This window comes from Tachyglossus aculeatus, chromosome 8 (genome assembly GCF_015852505.1).
Source record: "Tachyglossus aculeatus isolate mTacAcu1 chromosome 8, mTacAcu1.pri, whole genome shotgun sequence".
Taxonomy (NCBI): Eukaryota; Metazoa; Chordata; class Mammalia; order Monotremata; family Tachyglossidae; genus Tachyglossus; species Tachyglossus aculeatus.
In genome coordinates, this window is record NC_052073.1 from 31714825 (window position 1) to 31738504 (window position 23680).

The 23680-nt window shown below is 49.0% G+C and overlaps 1 protein-coding gene across 1 annotated transcript in view; it reads right to left on the reverse strand.

Annotated features, from left to right (window-relative positions):
* Positions 1–1378: 1378 nt before the first annotated feature.
* The window catches only part of LEO1 (LEO1 homolog, Paf1/RNA polymerase II complex component), a 42873-nt gene continuing 20571 nt past the window's right edge, over positions 1379–23680 (reverse strand). The window contains exons 8-12 of the mRNA XM_038750600.1: positions 19331–19465; positions 17929–18064; positions 14463–14649; positions 13333–13430; positions 1379–1570 (exon numbers count right to left, since the gene is read on the reverse strand). Of these exons, the coding sequence (XP_038606528.1) occupies positions 1466–1570; positions 13333–13430; positions 14463–14649; positions 17929–18064; positions 19331–19465 (661 nt within the window). The 3' untranslated portion in view covers positions 1379–1465. The remainder of the gene's footprint in view (positions 1571–13332; positions 13431–14462; positions 14650–17928; positions 18065–19330; positions 19466–23680) is intronic.

Here is a 23680-nt window from a genome sequence, read left to right on the forward strand (position 1 = left end):
AAGTAACAAACAAATCTCAGCATGCGTGAAGACTTTGTAGCGATTTCCATTTATCATGCATCACTTGCTCCATCCTTCAAATGGTGTTGTCTGTATAGCACTGGAGAGTGCTAAGGAGCTATTTTGCTCTAAAAAATTCATCACTGAATTGTGGATTATGTAAAAGAATGGAAAAATCCAAATCCAAAACTCCCCTTTCTGGATGCCCTAAAATTTATAAATGTGATTGGAGATTCAGAGACTTGGGAGGGACTTCTTGAGGATACACAGACCAACCCTCTCCCAGCTCAGGCCCGAGAGTCAAAAGACCTGGGTTCTGATCCCAGCTCTACCCCTTCCCTTCAGTGGGACTTAACTGTGTCTCAGTTTCCTCATCTGTTAAGTGGGGATTCACTACCTGTCCCCCCTCCTCTTTACTGTGAGCTCTATAAGGGACAGGGACTGTGTCTTAAATGAGTATGTTGTCTTTACCTCACCACTTGGCACTTAGTAAATTACTTCCACACAGGTGAAGGAATCAACTCTCCAAAGACTGTTGGTTGGTCATTTTTCACAGACTAATTCCTTGAACCCACGGGCTTTGGAGTCAGAGGTCATGGGTTCAAATCCCCGCTCTGCCAACTGTCAGCTGTGTGACTTTGGGCATATCACTTAACTTCTCTGTGCCTCAGTTATCTTTTACAGATTACTTTTACTTAATAGGGATTAAGTCTGTGAGCCCCACGTGGGACAACCTGATCACCTTGTATCTTCCCCAGCGCTTAGAACAGTGCTTTGCACATAGTAAGCGCTTCATAAATGCCATTATTATTATTAAAGGATCCTACCTTCTTACTCTCCACCCTGGTTGCTCCACATCCTTTAAAAATGCAATGACCTAAAAGCGGAGAAAAGCGCTCTAATAAGGGTTAGGCTAAAGCAGAGTTCAGAAGGATTATTTCTTAGCTCCTACCTGAAGAGTCTTCCTGTCCATCATCCTAGGGGAAGGTTGGCACTTTCCATTAATGGCCCTCCTCTGCTATCTCGGTTCAGCTTGGGGTTGTTGGACCGTTGTTCTGTTGCCTAGTCAGTCTTTCACCATCCTGTCCGGGGGTGGTGTGGATATAAGTGAACGCATCCTCAATTCCTCACTTCGGGTCACTGGGAAAGAGATCAGACACCACGCGACAGGGCCTCGGAAGCCGGTAGCCACCTCCACGTAATCAGTCCCCAATTTTCAAATTAAACCCATTTCGACCCAACCCTAATAACGCCAGTCTCTTTTCGGAGATCCAGTGCAAGGTTTTCCTAGGTGGGAAAAACTTCTGATCGATGAAACACCCGCCGCCCCGCCTTTCAGGATGGTGCATTTGCACTAGAATTACACAGAGCGTACCAATTCTTTTAAATCAAAATCACATCTTTATGTTTACACCTTTATTGTAAAATAACTGTACAGAAATGTATACAAAGTTCTTTCTCATATTTAATCATCTTCCTCCTCCTCTTCATCACTGATCACATACTTCTTGTGCTTTTTACTTGCTTTATCATCATCCTCCGCTTTCCTTTTTCCAGAAGGCTCTCCTTCCTTCAGGTAGTGAGGGAGAAAAATATTTCAAATAATTAAAATTTGGATTTATTTTTGGGTGAAACCTATCAAAGACCACATCATCTCAAACATTCAAAGATGCCTTCCAATCCCAAATAATTCTGTTTATCATTTTTATAAACTGCTACTAAAAAGGATGGGTCAGAGTTACCCATTAGGAATTTTTCTACTCTAAAACTTCACAACTCAATTTTTGATTTTTCAAACTTGCGTAACGAAGAAGCAGCTGAGAATCCAAACTGTCAGAGGTGAGCCTGAGGCTAAAAAGAGGCTCGGCCCAAACTTCCCTTTTGTAAACAGGACTGGAGACTTCCAAACCTACCATTAAAAAACAAAACACAAACAAACAAAAACGCAACCTGACAACCGGACCTAATTTAGAAATTTTCCTTTTGTGCGTGAATTTTGAGATTATTTTCTTTTGCTCATTCAGTGACTAATTTGACTGTACAGCCTTCCATTATGCCAAACAATGAAGTAAGAGAGGGGAAAGAAACCCTCTAAAAACAGATAAACACCATTTAGGAAGTGGCTAAGAGGGAAATTATATAATAGGAAACCTGCAGATGATGAACACCAGAAAAATGTCTCTGGGAACAGTTCAGGATTTCGCTAACCAACAGGAACGAGAAATAAAGCTCCCGGAAAACCATCACACACTGGGGTTGAAGGCGATGCGGTAGGACTCAAGGAAAAAGAGTAAAACTTTCAGTGAATGTCCTGAAGTCTGGAGGCAGGCATTTTCCAAAATAGAGGCAGACCCATTCCTTCTCACCTTCTCTAATTCCTTGGATCCACTCTTCTTCCCTCCCCAAAGGCTTCGAGCGCTCCCACAAACTTCCCCTCTCCTAAAAGCCGGCACCTTTCTTGACCCTCTAAAAATCCCGTCTCCACTGAGACCCTTGGCTTCCTTGGCATCATCATCAATCGTATTTATTGAGCGCTTACTGTGTGCAGAGCACTGTACTAAGCGCTTAGGAAGTACAAGTTGGCAACATATAGAGACAGTCCCTACCCAACAGTGGGCTCACAGTCTAAAAGGGGGAGACAGAGAACAAAACCAAACATACTAACAAAATAAAATAAATAGAATAGATATATACAAATGTCACAAATGTCCTCCTTCTTCCCGAGTCTAACAGACCTAATCCTCCCCTCTGATGCGCTGGATCACCTCTGGTCTCTCCTGAAAACACTCCCTAATCTTGGTTTTATTGACGGTCCCCTCCTGGTCCGTTTTTTAGCTCTCTGGCTGATGCTTCAAGGTCTTTTTTTTTTTTGCTGGTTCTTCCTCTGCCTCTCACATCTACATGGTAGGGCTCTTCAAAGCGCTCTCTGGGTCTCAGTTTACTCCCTTGAGGAGCTCCCCCCCTGCTCCCCCTGAGGATTAATTAATAATGTATATATGTTTGTATATATATATATATATGTTTGTACATATTTATTACTCTATTTTACTAGTACATATCTATTCTATTTTATTTTGTTAGTATGTTTGGTTTTGTTCTCTGTCTCCCCCTTTTAGACTGTGAGCCCACTGTTGGGTAGGGACCGTCTCTGTATGTTGCCAATTTGTACTTCCCAAGTGCTTAGTACAGTGCTCTGCACACAGTAAGCGCTCAATAAATACGATTGATGATGATGATGATAATGGCATTTATTAAGCGCTTACTATGTGCAAAGCACTGCTCTAAGCGCTTACTATGTGCAAAGCACTGCTCTAAGCGCTGGGGAGGATGCAAGGTGATCAGGTTGTCCCACGGGGGGCTCACAGTCTTCATCCCCATCTTCCAGATGAGGTAACTGAGGCCCAGAGAAGTGAAGTGACTTGCCCAAAGTCACACAGCTGACAGTTGGCGGAGCCGGGATTTGAACCCATGACCTCTGACTCCAAAGCCCGGGCTCTCTCCACTGAGCCACGCTGCTTCTCTGTTTAGGATGACTCCTAAACCTTCCTTCTGAGCTCTGTCCTTTCCTTTGCAGCCACCTTTCCTCCTGCCTCTGGAAAGCTCAAGCAGCGTGGCTTGGTGGAAAGAGCCCGGGCTTGGCAGTCAGAGGTCGCGGGTTCAAATCCCAGCTCTGCCACTTTCATTCATTCATTCAATCGTATTTATTGAGCGCTTACTGTGTGCAGAGCACTGTACTAAGCGCTTGGGAAGTACAGGTTGGCAACATATAGAGACGGTCCCTACACTTGTCAGCCGCGTGACTTTGGGCAAGTCACTTCACTTCTCTGGGCCTCAGTTACCTCATCTGGAAAATGGGGATTGACTGTGAGCCCCCCGTGGGACAGCCTGATCACTTTGTAGCCTCTCCAGCGCTTAGAACAGTGCCTTGCACATAGTAAGCGCTTAACAAATGCCATTATTATTATTATGTGCTGCTGACACCTTAAGTTCAATATGTGAGCCTGCGGGTGGGTAGGGACCGTCTCGCTATGTTGCCGATCTGTACTTCCCAAGCGCTTAGTACAGTGCCCTGCACACAGTAAGCGCTCAATTGGGGGGAAGCAACATGGCTCGGTGGAAACAGCACGGCCTTTGGACTCAGAGTTCATGGGTTCGAGTCCCAGCCCTGCCAATTGTCAGCTGTGTGACTTTGGGCAAGTCGCTTAACTTCTCTGTGCCTCAGGTACCTCATCTGTAAAATGGGGATTAAGATTGTGAGCCCCCCGTGGGACAACCGGATCACCTTGTAACCTCCCCAGCGCTTAGAACAGTGCTTTGAACGTAGTAAGTGCTTAATAAATGCCATTATTATTATTAATAATCAATACGATTGAATGAATACGTACCACAGGGAACTCACCTTTCCTCCCCTAATTCCCTCCTCCCCCTAATATTACCACGTGGATGAAAACATCATCATCCTCTCAATGTCTCCCGTTGGTAACCCTGGCATTATCCGCGATTCGTCCCTCTCTTTCACCCCCACCACATTTCAGTCGGTTGCCGGATCCTCTCGGGGGCTTTCTCAACATTTCCAGACTCCACCTCTTCCTCTCCATCCCAAAGCCCACAACACCGGTCCAATGACCCAATCTGCCTCAGCCTCTTGGCTGGCCTCCCTGCCTCCAGCCTCTCCCCTCTCTACTCCATTACTTCACCCTGCTGCCTGGATCGTCTTTCTCAAGACGATGTTTCGCAAACGGATCTCCCCGCTCCTCAAAAGCCTCCAATGGTCACTCCATCCTCTCCACTTCGGGCAGAAATTCCTGCCCACTGGCTTTAGGGCCCTCAGTCCTCTTCATTCCTCCTCCTAACCATTCTTCTCCTACTTTATATCAGCTTGCGCTTTTTATTCCTCTCCAGCTTACCTCCACATTCTGGCTCATGCCTTTCCCCATTCACGGAGCTCTCTCCCCCTTCATATGCAACAGACCGCTAGACTGTAAGCTTGTTGTGGGCAGGGAATGTGTTTGTTGGAGTGTTTTCTCCCAAGTGCTTAGTACAGTGGTCGGCACACAGTAAGCGCTCAATTGACCGCTCCTCCCAACCTTCAAAGCCCTTTTGAAGTCATATCCCTTCCAGAGGCCTTCCCCAGTGAATCCCTCTTCTCCGCACTTTATATCCCCCAATTCCCACTTTTACGAAACCTAAGAATGGAAGCAATCACCAGCTTGGGAATTTATATACTCCACTCTTCCTCCGATATAGGTAATGCCTCTCCCCGACTAGGTGGTAAGCCCCCGGAGAACACGAATCATGTCTCCTAATTCTATCGCAGAGTTCGCTGAGCACTTTTCGTGTTCACAGCAATCAATCAATCGTATTTATTGAGTGCTTACTGTGTGCAAAGCACCGTACTAAGCGCACAGCGGCATACTGCGTGCGTGGGAAAGTGCAACCGAGTAAACACCCACAATCCCTGCCTTCAAGGAGCTTCCACATTAGCAAGGGAAACAGACACTGAGTGCAAAGAAGGGGCATCAGGAAGTATCTAAAAGGGCCTTGGGAAAAACAATGGAGAAAAAAACAACTACTCAGTGACACATCAGTGGGGCTAGAGAAGCAGCAGCGTGGCTCAGTGGAATGAGCCCGGGCTTTGGAGTCAGAGGTCATGGGTTCGAATCCCAGCTCCGCCACATGTCTGCTGTGTGACCTTGGGCAAGTTACTTCACTTCTCTGAGCCTCAGTTACCTGATCTGTAAAATGGGGATTACGACTGTGAGCCCCAGGTGGGACAACCTGATCAATCAATCAATCGTATTTATTGAGTGCTTACTGTGTGCAGAGCACTGTACTAAGTGCTTGGGAAGTACAAGTTGGCTACATATAGAGACAGTTCCCTACCCAACAGTGGGCTCACAGTCTAAAAGGGGGAGACAGAGAACAAAACCAAACATACTAACAAAATAAAATAAATAGAATAGATATGTACAAGTAAAATAGAGTAATATGTAAAAACATATATACATATATACAGGTGCTGTGGGGAAGGGAAGGAGGTAAGATGGGGGGATGACGAGGGGGAGAGGAAGGAAGGGGCTCAGTCTGATCACCTTGTATCCCCCCCAGCGCTTAGAACAGTGCTTTGCACATAGTAAGCGCTTAACAAATGCCATCATTATTATTATTATGACAATGAAGTGCTCTTAGTGCTTAATTAATGTACACATCTACTAAAGCCACCTAAAAGGCAATCTGCAGCTTTATCAACCAGGATATTTGTGGTAATAAAGCTAAATTCGAATTGCCCCCTCAGAGGCTTCTCCAGTGTAGACAGTCTTTTCTCTTACCCACAGGCCTCTCGGTCTTGCCCGATTGTGAACCAAAACCCCTGGGCTAAGAGCCAAATGCTGTCCTCCAGGGATAGGGTGATGCAGGGGCCACCCTACTGGATGGGGATAATAATAATAATAACATTTACTAAGCGCTTACTATGTGCAAAGCACTGTTCTAAGTGCTGGGGAGGTTACAAGGTGATCAGGTGGTCCCACAGGGGGCTCACAGTCAATCCCCATTTTACTGAGGCCCAGAGAAGTGAAGTGACTTGCCCAAAGTCACACAGCTGGCAACTGGCGGAGCCGGGATCTGAACCCATGACCTCTGACTCCCAAGCCCGGGCTCTTTCCCCTGAGCCACGCCGCTTCCCTGCTTAAGTCCTTTGATGAGCGTGGGAGAGAATCCAAAAGGGACCAAGACCGATGGGTTAGCCAAGGAGTAAGAACTGCCAGGGACCAAATGTGAGCCCACTGTTGGGTAGGGACCGTCTCTATGTGTTGCCAACTTGTACTTCCCAAGCGCTTAGTACAGTGCTCTGCACACAGTAAGCGCTCAATAAATACGACTGATTCATTGAGGACATCCCGAAGTCCACAAACGGAGATAATATGGGGACTAGGGCCGGGGTAGCACACGACTCCTGCTGCTTCTTTCCCATCAAGAGCCACATCCGAGTTCTTTGCCCTGCGGGCACAGTATATCCCAATTCCTCCGCCGGAATCCTCCATCCCAAACCTGCCCCGGCCCTGAGCACTGGGAGAGCGCTCGCTGAGCAGGGCCTCCCCTCAGGCAAGGCACTGCTGCTTTCACAAAAAAGACACTAGGACCCCGCGGGCTTCTTGGCCACGAGATGAACAGGGAAAAGCTACAAAAGGACACTCCTACCCTCCACGGCATCAGGCAAGCCAGCTCCTCGCCTTCGGGGGTGGGCGGGAGAGAAACTGGTGAAGATCCAGGGAAGAGCAACAACAAAGAAGAAAGGGAAGAACAACACCAAAGGGCCTATGAGGAAATGAGGGAGAAACTGAGCTATTTAGCCTCTAAGGCGGAGAGTGGTTTAATAACCGTCTTCAGGATATGAGAGGGTGCTGGGCAGCTGGTCTCCAGCTCCGCAGAGAGCCACAGAACAAAAGGAAACGGGCTCCGATTGCAGGAAGGTTGGATCAGGCATGGCAGGAACTGTCAAATGATTAAGCTGCTTCTCCACCGCCTCCCAACCTCACCCAGCCACACTGCCAAGACCCTGAGACAGAAAAGAGCGGGCAGCCAGTGCCAGGGGAAGGACCAGGGAAGAGGGACAGGCACCAAGCTAAACCTGCCCTGGGAGGACTATCTTTGCCCCCCAGAGAGTTGGGATCGGCGGGCGGGAGGTGATGGAGAGAGCCAGGATGGGATGGAACGTGGGATGGGAATGGGGCCCGGGAGCAGGCATCCTGCTTCGCGCTGTAAGCTCGTTGTGGGCAAGGAATGTATCTGCTGTATTGTCCTCTCCAAAGCACTTAGCGCAGTGCTCTACACACAGTAAGCACAACTAACTGGCCGCTTTTGCTGAGCTTTTCACTTGCCTCAGTTCCCCTTCCAGCATAAAATCAGCCTCACTTCAGACTATCTGTGATTTCCGAGCTAAAGGGGAAACTTCGGAACTTCCATCTCCAAAGTCTCAAAGGAAAAGGGGAGAAGCTTTTGAGAGACCTGAAGTTCAGCTTTTGACTCTTTATTAAGATCGCTTTGCAAACTGTAGGACCCCGGGTTTTAGCTTCTGGCTTACGAATGAATTGGTGCTTCTCAGCTTGGAACCCTGTAGTTATGTAAAAATGTGTCTTCTACGTGGATTCGTTTTTCACCGCCTGTCCCCCAAATGCACCATCAGTTAAAGAAAAAATCATCAACTACCCCTACTAAATTATGAAAACGAATCTCCAGAAGACTGACACAATGTAACTTGCAAGTTGTCGCCACAACAAAGCCACTGAAGAGGAAACCTGACCCTGAATTTGCCACGACTGGTTCAAAATAAAATTAGCTGCTGTGGGACCAAAAATGTCCTTCAACAAGGAGGCCGGGTTGTTTTTAATCCTAAAGTATTCATTCATTCATTCAGTCGTATTTACTGAGTGCTTACTGTGTGCAGAGCACTGTACTAAGCGCTTGGGAAGTACAAGTTGGCAATATATAGAGATGGTCCCTGCCCAACAGTGGGGCTCTTCAGGGTGATGTAACCGACAGGCTGTATTTCTATGGCTTTGTCCTGCACAGGTTTGGCAGGTGGGATGGAAATATTTGAGATTTTCCGCCCGGCCTCAGCTGTAAATATCTGTTCTTTGGGGGGAAAAATTAATGTCTGAATGTTTGCTTTTCTGAACTGTAATGCCCGCAGCTAAAAATACAGTCATCACTATCATTTCATCTCCAGCCTGGGGTCGTGGTTGGACAAAGTCAGGATATCTGTCAATACAGCTGTAGGTGAAGGTTTGGATAAAAGGTGTCAATACGAAAAAATGTCCTCCCTACATCATGTGGGTTTTTAGTCTCAACTTTGTTCAAGAAAGGTGGGAAAGTCTCTGATCAAACCAGCTTCTGGCAAACCTCAGATCATGGTAGATGGTATTTACCGACTGCTTATTATACTACGGGCACTGCCACCCCCCATCACTCCTTCAAAAACAGACATATACAAATATCAGGATTAAAATCACAACTTTCCAAAGGAACCCCCAGGAAAAAAGAACTAAATCGACCTTCTGGAGAATCCCCGAGTTCCCAGGCTTTGCTCCACCCTTTGAAGAAGCTTCCTAAATGATGACACCCTCCCCTTCCAGGGACAGGGCCTATATTCCTGCCTGCATACTCTTTCCCAGTGCTTAGCACTGTAAGCTCTAAAGCGATACCATTAATAATTATGGTATTTGTTAAGCGCTTACTATGTGCCAAGCACTGTTTTAAGCACTAGAAGGACGTGGGTTCTGCTGTGTGACCATAGGCAAGTCACTTCACTTCACTGGGCCTCTCTTATCCTGTCTGTAAAATGAGGATTAAGACTGTAAGCCCCATGAAAGGGCAGGAACCTTGTCGAACCCCATGTGCCTGTACCCTCCCCGGCGCTTAGTAGTAGTAATAATAATAATAATAATATTTGTTAAGTACTTACTATGTGCCAGGGCACTGTACTAAGGGCTGGGGTGGATACAAGCAAATCAGGTTGGACACAGTCCCTGTCCCATGTGGGGCTCACGGTCTCAATCAGTGTGGCTCAGTGGAAAGAGCATGGGCTTTGGAGTCAAAGGTCATGGGTTCGTATCCCGGCTCCGCCACATGTCTGCTGTGTGACCTTGGGGAAGTCACTTCACTTCTCTGAGCCTCAGTTACCTCATCTGTAAAATGGGGATTAAGACTGTGAGCCCCACGTGGGACAACCTGATCACCTTGTATCCCCCCAGCGCTTAGAACAGTGCTTGGCACATAGTAAGCGCTTAACAAATGCCATCATCATTATTATTCTTATTATTGTTTTACAGATGGAGTAACTGAGGCACCGAGAAGCGAAATGTCCAAGGTCACACAGCAGACAAGCGACGGAGCCGGGATTAGAGCCCGTGACCTTCTGACTTCCAAGCCCGGGCTCCGTCCAGGACACCAGAGAGTGTCCGGCACGTAGTAAGCGCTTCACAAATACCACAACTACCATTATCGTTAGTCGTCCTACAGACTAAAAATCCGACGCGCCCATTTGCTCCAGGAGAGGAGTCTGATCCACATGCCTGCCCCTTTCAACCCCCAACCAGCCGATTCTCCTGTTGGCTAGACTTAACCCTTTCCTCTAGGCTTCCAAGAAGCCTTCTCTAACTAAACCTCCGCTTCCCCTTTCCACCCTCCCCTCTGTGCTGCCCAGGCACCCCTTAAGCGCTTGATAGTCACCCCACCGCACTTACATCTATATCCTTAGACCCTGCCATTTCCCCTCCCTGTAATTTATTCCAGCATCTGGCTCCCCGCTCTAATCTCTAAGCTCCTTGTGGGCAGCGTCCCTGTCCACCGACCCTACCGTGTTAAGACTTTCCCAAGCGCTCAGCCCAGGGCTCGGCGCAAGTGAGCGCTCACTAAGTGCCACCCGGGCCGCTGCCTCCCAGCAGGGGCACAGATTCAGCGCTCGATGTTCGGAGGCGGCAGGGCAGACGGGGGAAAAAACCGGATTTGGAAAGAGGAAACGAGGCTGCGGTCGGGAGCGCTGACTCCCGACTGGCTTGAAGCCTCTCCTCTGGATCGACTAATTCATTTCACAAACACAACTGCAATAAAATTAGCGGCCTCCGATTTCTGGGAATAAATCACGTCCCAAACCGCTTTTCCATTTCCGTGCCCAGCCCCTATTTGCCAGGCAAAGAAAACAGCATCTGCTTGAACGACTGCCGCCCTGTTTGCCAACAGTTTAATAGCCTGTAAATGTGTCAGTACGCTGTTTCCCCCGTCAAGCCAAAAACAAATCTGTTCAAGGGCTCTGCTAGTCCTCCTTTCGGAGCAGTCCGCTTCCAAGTGCTCTTTGGAAACATTCAATTTTGCAACTGGGTGGTGGCATTGACCCTACAAGAGGACGGTTTGGAAGCACAATTACGAGAACCCCAACGATCAAAACATTCTGGGGCCAACGATGACCTGGAGGGCAAAAACCATCCACCCCTCCAAGAGGCATCCGAGTTCGAGGCCACCTGAGGACGAATGGGCGGGTTTGTTTGGATTTCCTGGATAACTGACCTCAAGCGTCTCCACCTCGATCCCCGGCCCTGGGAGCAGGGTTGAAGCAGGGTTTCCCCCTCCTGCCTCACCTCGCTCCTCTCCTCCAACGCTAACCTTCCCACCTGGCCCTCCATCTCATTTTAGACTGTGAGCCCACTGTTGGATAGGGACCGTCTCTATATGTTGCCAACTTGTACTTCCCAAGCGCTTAGTACAGTGCTCTGCACACAGTAAGTGCTCAATAAATATGATTGATTGATCTATCCCACCACCCAGCCCTTGCCCACGTCCTGCCTCTGAGCCCACTGTTGGGTAGGGACCGTCTCTATATGTTGCCAAATTGTACTTCCCAAGCGCTTAGTACAGTGCTCTGCACACAGTAAGCGCTCAATACGATTGATTGAAATGCCCTCCTCCCCTTAAATTTGACAATTACTCTCCCTCCCTTCAAAGCCTTATTGAAGGCACACCTTCTCCAAGAGGCTTTCCTTATGTGCATATCTGTAATTTATTTATTTATATTAATGTCTGTCTGTAGACATTCATTCTAGACTTCTAGACTGTATGCTTGTTGTGGGTAGGGAATGTATCTATTGTGGCTCTGTAATAATAATAATAATAATAATAATGTTGGTATTTGTTAAGCGCTTACTATGTTCCAAGCACTGTTCTAAGTGCTGGGTTGTCCCACGTGGGGCTCCCAGTCTTAATCCCCATTTTACAGATGAGGAAACTGAGGCATAGAGAACTTAAGTGACTTGCCCCAGTCACACAGCTAAGTGGAGGAGCCGGGATTAGAACCCAGCGCTTAGCACAGTGCTCTGCACACAGTAAGTGTTCAATCAATACGACTGAATGAATGAAACGGGAGAGTCTCGGGGTCTTTTGGTGGATGAGGGGAAGGGACAGTTAAACCCCACCTCTCCACGGGCATCCAGCTGGTCTCTCGCCCCGCTGGAGAGGCCGAGTGGTGGTGATCCCTTACTCTGCATAGGGCAGGAGACTCCGGCCAGGCCGGAGAGGTTGTTACTTGACTCGGCACGGGGGCCAGGAATTCCCACCGCTCCCTCGCTCTCCAGAACCGGTCAGGCGGAGGGGAGGCCTCCCAAGGCCCGGGCGCAGGCTGCATTCCTCGCCGTTAATGCCTCCGGCCCCATGACGAGGTCTCCGGAATCAAATTCCCCCTCCCGCCAAGGATCGCGCCGTTGAGGCGTTTTGGAAGCTCACGGGAGATGGGAATCGGGCAGCGGGATTAAGCTTCAGGGTCGAAGAGGCCGGGAGTCCACTAGAGCACTCGGGGATTACTGGACGACGGAATCGCCGAAAAAAACCTTCCCACGCCTGCGCTGCGCCGCCATGGCCGGCGTGCCTCATCATTCGGCGATATTTCAGCACCACCGTGTGGCAAAATGCAGCCCGAAGTGTTCAAATTGTTTCTTGAAAATGGAGGCCAAGGGGGCTGAAGATTTCCAGCCAGTCCCCCCTGAGCCCCAGGGCCAGCAGCCCGCAACGACCACCGTGCCTACGTGGGTTTCCAGCAGGAGCATCACGGTGACGGGAGCGGGGGGCACCCCAGGGGCAAGGGGGTCTCCGCACACGACTCAAATGTTGACTGGGAGAAATCCCCTTAAGCCTTTAAACCTCAAATTTGAAATTCTCAGTGGAGAGTCCCCGCAAAATGAAAGAAAAACTGGCAAAATAGCGTCGTGTATATAATCATAATTGGGGTAATTACTACACCCTTACTACATACCAACCACTGATACAAGATAAGCAGTGTGGCCTAGTGAAAAGAGCCTGGGATTCAGAGGACCTGAGTTCTAATCCAGACTCCTCCACCTGTCTGCTCTGTGACACCGGGCAAGTCTCTTAACTTTTCTATGCTTCACCTGTAAAATGGGGATTAAGACCGTGAGCACCACTTGGAAAATGGACTGCATCCCATCTGATTATCCTGTATCTACCCCAGTACAGTGCCTAGCACAGCGTAACCATTTAACAAATACCATTAAAAAAAAAAAAAGATATTCGCATCAGACACAATCCCTGTTCCTTATGCGGTCCACCTGAACATACGGGTACGGAAAGAGAGGGATAAATAAATTCAATTTTAAAAACCTGCGTACCGAGGTGCGATTTTAAGAGTTAACTTTTTTAAGTTTACTTCACAGACCGCCATGCTTCACTTCCCCAGCGGGAAGCGTAGAATCAGCCAACTGACCATTAAACTCTGAAATTTATGAAAGGAGAAAGTAACCAGACTCGACAAAAAGCGTTGTTTCTCACCTCATCGCTGGTGAGTTTCTTCGCTTTGAGTAATCTCTGGGCTTTATCTTCATCGGACCCCTCATCGCTGTCCGAAGAGTAGATCCTCGCACGTTCCTCTACGAGGCGGAGAGAAGCGGTCAGTTGAAACCTGGACTCCTCTCAACCCCAAGGGCCAGCTTCAGCGTATTTTGTGAAAAAGGCCATCAACAGCGGACGCTGTTCCTCCCAGCCACACCTCCCCGGCTCCCGGCCGTGCCATCGGACACACCGGGCGGGGGCAAGTTGGAGGGTACCTAGAGACGCTTTCAATCCGGAGAGGCAGGAACCGGGAGGAACCAACTCGGGAGCGCCCAGGCCAAGGGCGTTCAACAACAGCATCCCAGTCAGGAAAGGAAATCAATCCCGACCACCTCCCTCCTCCGGGGCTGGTTCACTCGGTACTTTATTTCCTCCCTCTCTCAGGTGGCCAGGGACGGAGCCCCAGGCTATTACTCTCTCCACCCCCCCGACTGTATTCCTGCTTTTCCAGCCCTCACTAACCGGATGCTTTTCTGTTCTATCTCCCCTAAAGGGGAAAGCACCCAGCCTATTCCACACACAAGCCACCCCCATCTAGACAGTCCACGGAAGGGTGGTGGGGGGAAACCAGAAGAAAACTGGGGGAAACCAGAAGAAAACTGGGGGAAACCAGAAGAAAATTACGGCTGGAGCAGGAAGGAGCTAAGTGAGGACAGTACCGGATGGAAGCGGGCAGAGAGGCTTAAGGTTTCTGCTCCCAAAATAGTGAATTCATAAGCCAGCTTCTTATCGTCCGACTGCAAATCAAGAGGAACAGGCAAAAAGAAGTCCGTGTGGAAGGTCCCAAGTCTGGAGACCTCTCCCCATCGGTCTCCGTCGGGACGCAGGCGAAAGGAGACTGGCACCCTTGGTAAGGCGACCACCGAGGAACAAGACTGGTCACTGTATGCTCATTTTTCCCTCCAAACAGTAGTCCTGGGAAGACTCCCGTTCCGAACAGATACCACGCAACAACGCATTTCCTACCGAAACACCTGGATTCCGAATAGATACCACGCAACAGTGCATTTCCGACCAAAACAAACTTCATTTTCCTTCCCCAGGCCTCGAAAAGCAGTCCAGGCACTCACCTCTTATGCCCCCTTTGTATCTGTTTTTAATGGCAGCCAAGCTAATGGACTCCTCGCCTTCGTCCTCGTCATCGTAGCGATCTGGCTCCAAATAGTTGGCGCTGAGTCCCCGCTGGTGCTGTTTCTCTCGCATTCGGCGCTGCTGAGACTCTCGGCGAATAGAAGCCCGTAATCGCTCTTCCTCTTTCTGCCAGAAAAAAAATACAATCACCTGATCAGATCAGTCCCACTAAGAGTAGTTGGGGAATTCTTTTCTTTATTTGAATCTTCCCCCACTGACCCAGTTGGCATTTATTCTATGAAGCGCTAGCCTATCAAAGCTTTGGTCTCCATTCAGGAATCGAGGTCGTTCGTGTTTTTTTTTAAGGCTGACAAACCCATACAGAATTTTTTAATCATGAGGCAATTTAAGGGTAAAGAGGCAAACTACAGAAATACTCAATTGCTTTACTCCTATTCCTTTATATTGACAGCACGTCCAGGGATGCATTTTTGGAATGGTGACGATGCATGGTGGAACTTGCTGAGCGCTTACTATGAGCCAAGCACTGTATTAAGCACTGGGGTAGACACAAATTAATCAGGTCAGACCGAGTCCCTGTCCCACATGGGATTCCCAGTCTAAGTGGAAGGGAGGACAGGTACTGAACCCTCATTTTAGAGATGAGAACACCGAGGCACTGAGAAGTGACATGTCCAAGGTCACACAGCAGCTAGTGGCAGGGCCAGAATTGGAAATGGAGCAGTTACTACGAAACTGTAATTGGAGGGTCCTTCTGTACTTAGACTTTATTTATAGAAGCAACAATGGATACATAATTCATACTCCATTTAATGGAATTATACTTCACCCATCATGAGGGGCGAAGCAGCGTGGCTTAGTGGAAAGAGCATGGGCTTGGGGGGTCAGAGGTTGTGGGTTCTAATCCCGGCTCCGCCACTTAGCTGTGTGACTTTGGGCAAGTCACTTCACTTCTCTGGGCCTCAGTTCCCTCATCTGGAAAATGGGGATGACAACTGTGAGCCCCACGTGGGACACCCTGATAACCCTGTATCTACCCCAGCGCTTAGAACGGTGCTTGGCACATAGTAAGTGCTTAATACCATTATTATTATTAGGGCCACTTCTCAATCACAGCATATTTGTGCTGAACAGAGTTACAGGCCAAGAATTGGGGGCAAGCTAGAAGCTGCTCTGAGGACTCTCAGGACAATGCCCTCTAGACTGTAAGCTCGTTATGGGCAGGGAACATTTTGTTAACTCTGTTCTAGTGCACTCTCCCGAAGGCTTAGGCTCGGTACTCTGTGCACAGTAAGCGCTCCAACCACTAAACAAACAGTGCCTTGGATTTACAGAACATTTTGCTTTCCAAGATCCCAAGCCGGGCCTCGTCGCGTCAGGATCAAAAGCGGGAGGTGAAACGGCTGGCCATTTCTTGGCTTGGCCCCTTCCTGAGGGCGGTCAGACCAAAGCACGGGAGTGATGCTTCGGTAAACTAGCCCCAAACCTTTCCCAAGCAATCCCAGGCCCTCCTGGGTTCGAAGGCCCACCCCGCCTCACGAAGCTGGGATGACTGCGGGTTCGGATCCGCTCAGGGATCCAGTTAGCCTGGGGACTCTAAGCCTCTGGGTTGCCCTCCAAATACACCAGGCCTCTGAGGGCTATCAGAGCAGGGCTACTGCAGTCCAGAGCCGGTTCCCCCTCCCGCTCCAGTATCTCCCTGCCTATTTTCCAGAGCTGAGTCGAAACTCAACCAAACTGTCCTCCGAGGGAGAAGGGGAGACAATGATATTTGCCTGGATATTGGCTTGGGTGGGAGCAAGGCACTAATGGAAACCTAGTACTTCCAGTTTTCCTCGGCTCCCCCTCTCCTCCCCATCGCCGATTCGCTCCCTTTCCTCTACCCCCCTCCCCGCCCCACAGCACTCATGTATAGATGCACATATCTAAATTTCTATTTATGTACATTAATGCCTGTTAACTTGTTTTGATGTGTATATATCTATAATTGTTTATTTCTATTGACGCGACTGACCTTCTTTACTTGTTTTGATGTCTGTCTCTCCCCTTCTAGATTGTAAGCCCGTTGTGGGCAGGGATTGTCTCTATTGCTGAATTGTACTTCCCAAGCGCTAAGCACGGTGCTCTGCACACAGTAAGCGCTCAATAAATAGGACTGAATGATTGAATGCCCGACAGAAAACACAAAAGTGGCTAATAAATGCACTGGACGAATACGGACGGTGAGCTCATTCCCTCCGTTGGATTTTCACTGGAGTCAGCCCCTGTGGAAGAACTGTGTATTTGTGCTTGCGAGCTCTCAGTCAGCAATGGGGAGCAGTCCCTCCAAAAGTATTTATAGAATGCCTACTTTGGGCTAAGCTCTGGGATAAGCAAGTCCCAGCTCCGCCAATTGTCAGCTGCGTGACTTGGGCAAGTCACTTAACTCTCTGTGCCTCAGTTACCTCATCTGTAAAATGGGGACTAAGACTGTGAGCCCCGTGTGGGACAACCTGATCACCTTGTAACCTCCCCATCGCTTACAACAGTGCCTTGCACATAGTAAATGCTTAATAAATGCCATCATTATTATAATAAGCACTGGGGGGAAGCACAAGATAGGTGGATTTAGCCCACTAGAGCTCACAATCTAGGTGGGGGAGGGAAGGCGTCTAGAAAAGAATGCAAGAAAGCCGAAAGAGCGGGTGGAATTTGCCAATACGGGAGGAACCAATACAAACTAGTACATCAAAAATAATTTTCTGCGAGCCCAATTCTTGGGAAACCCTGGCATCGACGTGCCTTCCCTGATGCAGGGTGCAAGAAATCGAGACTGAGAATCATGTCAGTCACCCGGTGACTAACCCGGTCGTGAAAATAAACCCTGGCCACAAATCCCGGGTCTCAGGAAAATTCTGCAGAGGGCCGAAAAGTTTCTTTCTGACCTTCCTTTCTCTTCCCCTATTATTGGGTTTATTGTGCTGGGCGTCTCTGGGCCCTCGGATGCCATAAGGGGACAGTGTACGAAGTTGGGGGTGGATAGGAGTGACACTGGCCGGAAAGGGCAGATGCCATAAAAATTTTTCCAGCCCAAAGCTTCTCCCAAGTCTAGCTTGGATCACTTGTCCCTGCCCTGGATCTGCACTGTACCGGAGCCAGGCGGCTAACTATTTCCGAAATATCCTAAGGTGCGCAACGAGGAATTTGGGGCGGCCAAAGTGAAGGAAGCGGGGGCCGTGAATAACGATGGCATTTATTAAGCGCTTACTGTGTGCAAAGCACTGGGGAGGTTACAAACTGAACCCTGTCAAAGGAATTCAGCTCGTTGGCTGTTGCCCTGTGTTACCCTGATCACACGATCGGGGAGTGAGGGGAAAAGAATGACAGTCACGGTAATGGTGGCTAAATCCCATTACATTTTTTCCTCCCTCTTAAAACACTACAGGAAAAGCGGTGGAACGTTACCTTGATCATTTCTGTGCGCTGGCATTCCGGATCCCTACCGGCCATTGGTAGGATTCGAATTTTCTGGGTCTTTGAACAGCGATCAGCGAGCGACAAGGTCATCTTTCTGTGCGTGGCACTGTCTGTCGAATGAGGTCTGCCACAAAATGAAGAATGCGTTATTGGCTTTCCAAATACGTCCGGCTCAGACATCCACACGTGAATGAAGACAAAGAAGCCACGGCAAACATCTCTGCCCTGTTACTGATCCTCACTTAAACCTTCAGTCCACCTCGAGAGTCAGTTTCGGACTCCAAAGAGCAAAGGACCCCGGGGAACGCTGCACCGCTCTGCCCTGTGGTTGCCCTTCCGCCTCGCCCTAAAACTGCGGTATAAAATGGTGTCGGGAGAGTTCGGCTGTCGCAAGGCAGAGTTTTGGGGCAGCTGGGATGATCACACACAGTCTCGGGGCTATGGAAGAGAACGGAGTTTTTGTTCTTGGACTTCTCTGAGGAAAGTTGGACCAAAGCATTAAGGCGGCCCGTGGAGTCGGGGGAGAATATCAGGTTCCCCTCTGCCGTGGGGTGCCTGCCGGCCAGAGCAGGAAAAGGAGTAAAATCCCCTATCCTCCTGCATGCCTTCTTTCCCAAAGTTGGCAAGAGTGGCAGGGCTTCTGGACAAGCAGAAGCCAAAACCTCTTCACCAAGCCGGCCATCAGCGGTTGGTTGGTTCTTCATGTCCCTCTTCTTATTCACAACCCCTCTGTGTCCTCTTCACTCCACTGCCTCTCCCCACGCTTCTAATTGCTTTTCTCCGGAGGAAACCACCTCGGCTGCCTCCCTCCTTAACGCGCCGATGCACCGCCCCCTCCTCCCCACTCCGGAGCAAGTTAGGAGATCTGTGATGGTGAACCCGGGTTTTCCCTCAGACTGCAAAGCCCCTAATACGGACCAAAGACTAATGGCTAATCGCGGATCACCCCACGCTTTCCCTTAGAACTAGGCACAACTGAGATGCTCTCTCTTCTTCCTACTTACTCACGGCTGGGCTCTTTGGCTGTCCCTGCTCCAACTCTCTTCTAGATTCCCCTCCCACCGGGCTGCTGTCCACATATGAAACTCTTTCCACCCGGTAGGTAGATCGGGGAACCCAGTCCACCTTGGTCGGAATCCCGGCTGACCTTAAAGCTCTGAAAATCCTTTAGAGACGGGGCGCCAGCTTGGCCTGGTCGGCGCAACCCCCGCGTGGGGCTCGAGCCAAGACTAGATTGTTCTGACCCCCCTCAGCCGGCGGCCCCGGCCCCCGAGAATCAGTGCAGAAGGGAATCAGCGCATTGTTTTGGCTTCCCTGGCTCCTAATTTGGCCCACTTCTGCCTCCAGGGATGCTTTTATGCTGGTCGTTCGCTAGGATAGGAATGTTTACCTGAAAGTCAGCTTAGTCTTGAAGACTGCCTGTCCCTGAAGACCCGTGCCTTGTCGAATGAACAGATGGTTGTGATCTCCTTGCAGAGGGGCCTTGTAGACGTCAAACACTTCATTGCCCAGGTGCAGAGACATGCTAGCAACAAAAAGAAGAAAAAGCAAGCCTAGTCAGCATTCGAGTAGTCCATGAGCCCCATTCCACTCTTTGCAGCCGCTCGACTCTCCGTTTTTATTCCCTTCTGGAACTGAGAATAAACAGCTGAAGTTCTGGCAATCCTGCCTCCATTCCTTCAGCATCAGGAATGGTGAGACTATGGGCCCCGAGGGGAATCAACGGGATTTACTGAACGCTTACCGTGTGCAGACCTCCGTACTAAGCGCTTGGAGGAATACACTACAAATTGGTTGGTACAGTGCTCTGCACACAGTAAGCGCTCAATAAATACGATTAAAAAAAATTAAAAAAAAATTGGTAGACGTGTTCCCTGCCCACAAGGAGCTTATAGTCTGGAGGGTAAGGCGGTAGTAACAATCATAGAACTGAGTGCCTTTCAAATGAAATTTACTGTCCTAGGTAATACTAATAATGGCATTTATTAAGCGTTTACTATGTGCAAAGAACTGCTCTAAGCGCTGGGGAGGTTACAAGGTGATCGGGTCGTCCCACGGGGGGCTCACAGTCTTAATCCCCATTTTACAGATGAGGTAACTGAGGCCCAGAGACGTTAAGTGACTTGCCCAAAGCCACACAGCTGACGGTTGGAGTCGGGATTTGAACCCAAGATCTCTGACTCCAAAGCCTGTGCTCCTGGAAAATGCATGAGCAGAAGCATGAGCCACGATCCCTGCCTTTCCTAGAACAGCCTATCCTCCGGCCAGCCCAACGTAGCTGTGAAAGCCCCAACCTTTGGCCTAAACAGCAAAGCCCGTAAGAGTCGCGGGACCAGAGGTCGCCTTGCTAAGGTTGGTTGGGTCGGTCACCCAGGGGAGCAGGAATCACCACCCGCCTTCGTGACGACCCAGAAGAGAAATCGGGAGCCAGACAAGAGAACGACCAAACCATCGACAGCAAGCCACCGAGCAAACGCTTGTGCTGCTGTTAAAGACTGATGCGGCCTCAATGCTTGAAGGAATCGACTGAGAACGAGGTGGCAAAGAAGGGGAGTGATATTTCTTTTCAAAATTTCAGAAATGGAGCTCGGAGCATTGGATTCATTATTAAGAAAGTGGTGGGAACGCAATTAGGAGGTTGCAAAATCTCTCCTACGAGTTTCGTGGTCCTCCCTCTCCGGAGACAGAAGAGCCGTTCTTTGAAGATCACCCAAATCTTCAGTCGAAGACAAAAAGCTAATGGTGGAGAAATTAAGGAGTTCTAGGGGATCTTTAAAAGTCGTCACGCAAAAGGAGTTAAAAGTGATTTCTGTGTAATTAAAGGGAGGAGAAAAAGCAATAGGCCTTCCTGAACCAGAAAATGAAATGGGCGAGGAGCACGCCGGCTGACACTGCACAATCTCTGGGCCGATCAGTTTCAATGTGTGCCAGAGTTTAGTCCTGGGCTGGGCTCTGGGACATCAGTCTGACAATCAGTACTTATTGGGCACAGAGCACTGTGTTACGTGCTTGGGGAGTACAATAAAATGAGTAAACAAGATCCCTGCTGCAAGGAATCTACAGTCTATTAGGGAGAATAGAAAAAAAAATTACAGAGAGGAAAAAAATAATGGAGTATTATAGGTATGTAATACCCTGAAGACTTGTGCATAAGTGTCAGGAGTGACTACATGGGGAAACGGGTAGGTCGGTACTGACCGCAAGCAGGGCCGTAGGGCGATGGAGCTGAGAGCCAGTATGAAATTGGGTGAAAGTAGAGAGGAAGAAGATGAACTTCTGCTCTTCCAAGCTCCCCAGCCTGTTCTCAAACACCCGCTGGTGGGTAGGGACCGTCTCTATATGTTGCCGTGTACTTCCCAAGCGCTTAGTACAGTGCTCTGCACACAGTAAGCGCTCGATAAATACGATTGAATGAATGAATGAAAAGATTGACTGCCAAAAGACGGGTCTATTTTGAGGACGAGGCAGCTCTGTCGGGACAAAGCCCTCGCAGCGGTGGTGCGCGACCATCACGGATCAGAAAATCAGAAACGGGACCGCGACAGAACGGAGGAGCGGGAGCGGAATCCCTCCGAACCAAACTGACCGAGCGCTCACAGGTGCGGCATAATACAAATAATAATTGTGGTATTCGTTAAGCGCTTACTGTGGGCCAGGCACTGTGCTAAGGGGTGGGGTGGATACAAGCAAATCAGGTTCATCCATTCATCCGCTCGTTCAATCGTATTTATTGAGCGCTTACTGTGTGCAGAGCATTGTGCTAAGCGCTTGGGAAAGTCTAATTCAGCAATAAAGAGAGACAGTCCCTGCCCACAACAAACTCACAGTCTAAAGCGGGGGAGGCAGACATCAATACAGGTAAACAGACATCAATATAAATAAATAAGATTACAGATATACCCTCCCACATGGGGGGGAGGGAGTTAATCAGGCCCAATTCTTCCTCACCCCTCCCTCCCCATTCCTACTCTCAACCCTTACACAAAACCTCATCTCCTCACAAGTGGATTCCAGCAACAGCCTCCTTGCTGGTCTCCCTGCCTCCAGCGAGAAACATCTTTCTCGAGTATCATTCCCACCACCTCGCCTCCCTTCCTGATGCCAAAAGAATAAAATTGGCTTCGAGTCCTCTCCAACTACCTGTCTTGCTCTCAACATCACAGCTCACGCTTCCCCCTATGCCCGGGCACATCTCGCTGGGCTTTGCCCGCGACTCTCCCCGCCCTCTTCTTGCCACTCTGCCAATCTTCATTTCGTCCCCTCGTTCAAAGCTTGTCTGTTTTACCTCAGCTCCTGATGGAGGGCTGGATGTTGCTATCTTAGCATTTATGTCAATCCCTGGAAAATATGCACATTCTATTGTGTGTTCCCATGTGTCTTATGCCCGGTTCCCTTGTTGTTTTGTGTAGCAGAACATGGTCATAATGAAATTAATGGGGGTTTTACCTGAAAGTGTTATGGTTGGGGGCGTGGGGTGAGAATGCTACATAGATTGCATTCTGTGTGTATGCCTGATGCTATAACCAGGTCAACATACCGAGAGATGACGTTATAACCACTTCTGATCTAAGTGTTTGCTTTGTTTTTTTGTATTTGTCTGTCTCCTTCAGTAGGGTGGAAGCTTTCTGTGAGCAAAGCTAAGTCACCCTATTCATCTTTTGTTATTCCCCTCAGGGCCAAGAACAATGTTCTGGCCAAAAAGGGCTTTTAATAATCTTTGGCGATGAGGAACTGGAAGAAAAACACAGTCACCTACGGGAGTTGTCGATAAAAAAAACATTAGTCACCTCACAAGGACGGAGGATCAGAAGAGCTTCTCCTGGCCACATCGGCATGGCAGCAGTCCACAGCGGTGTGGTGCGTAACACAGACCCAACTGAGGCAACACACTTAGCACAGACGGGCAGGGCCCAAGGCCCGAGTCTGAGACGGCAGACGGGCGTCCTTTACGTACAAAAATTGCCCCTCTGGTGGTCCAAAATCACAATTAGCCAACCCAGTGATGAAATGCTTCACTAATCTTTGAAACTCACTCAAGGGTAAGATGTCTGTCTAACGACAATTCATTCCCATGGTTGAGATGAAAGAGGAAGTGTCTTTAAAGATATAAACAAACTTAAGAAAAACTTCAATAAACCGAGTGCCCTACAATTAAAATGATGAAGAAATTGTACTGCTTTGTTCCTAGTCTAAGATACTGTCAAGAGCGCAGAGCGGAAAGTATTTCCAACAATGTTAAATTTCAGCTAAGGATGTACCACAGACCTGGAGACCTGCTGGATCAATCAATTGTATTTATGGAGTGCTCACTGTGTGCAGAGCACTGTACTAAGCGGTTGGGCTTAGTACAATATAACAGAGTTGGTAGGCATGTTCCCTGCCCGCACGGAGCTTACAGTCTAGAAGGGGAGACAGGCATTAAAATAAATTGCAGATATGCTCCTAAGTGCTGTGGCGCTGAGGATGGGGTGAATACCGAGTGCCCAAAGGGTACAGGTCCAAGCTCAAAGGTGATGGTGGAGGGAGAGGGACAGAGGGAATGAAGGCTTAGTAGGGGAAGGCCTCTTGGAAGAGATGTGATTCTAATAAGGCTTTGAAGGTGGGGCGAGTGACGGTCTACCTGACGTTAAGTGGGAAAGAATTCCAGACCAAAGGATCTGAACCAAATGGGCAAGGGGCAGGCGGTAAGATACAGGGGCTCGAGGTTCATTGAGTAGGTGGGTGTTGGAGGAGTAAAGCA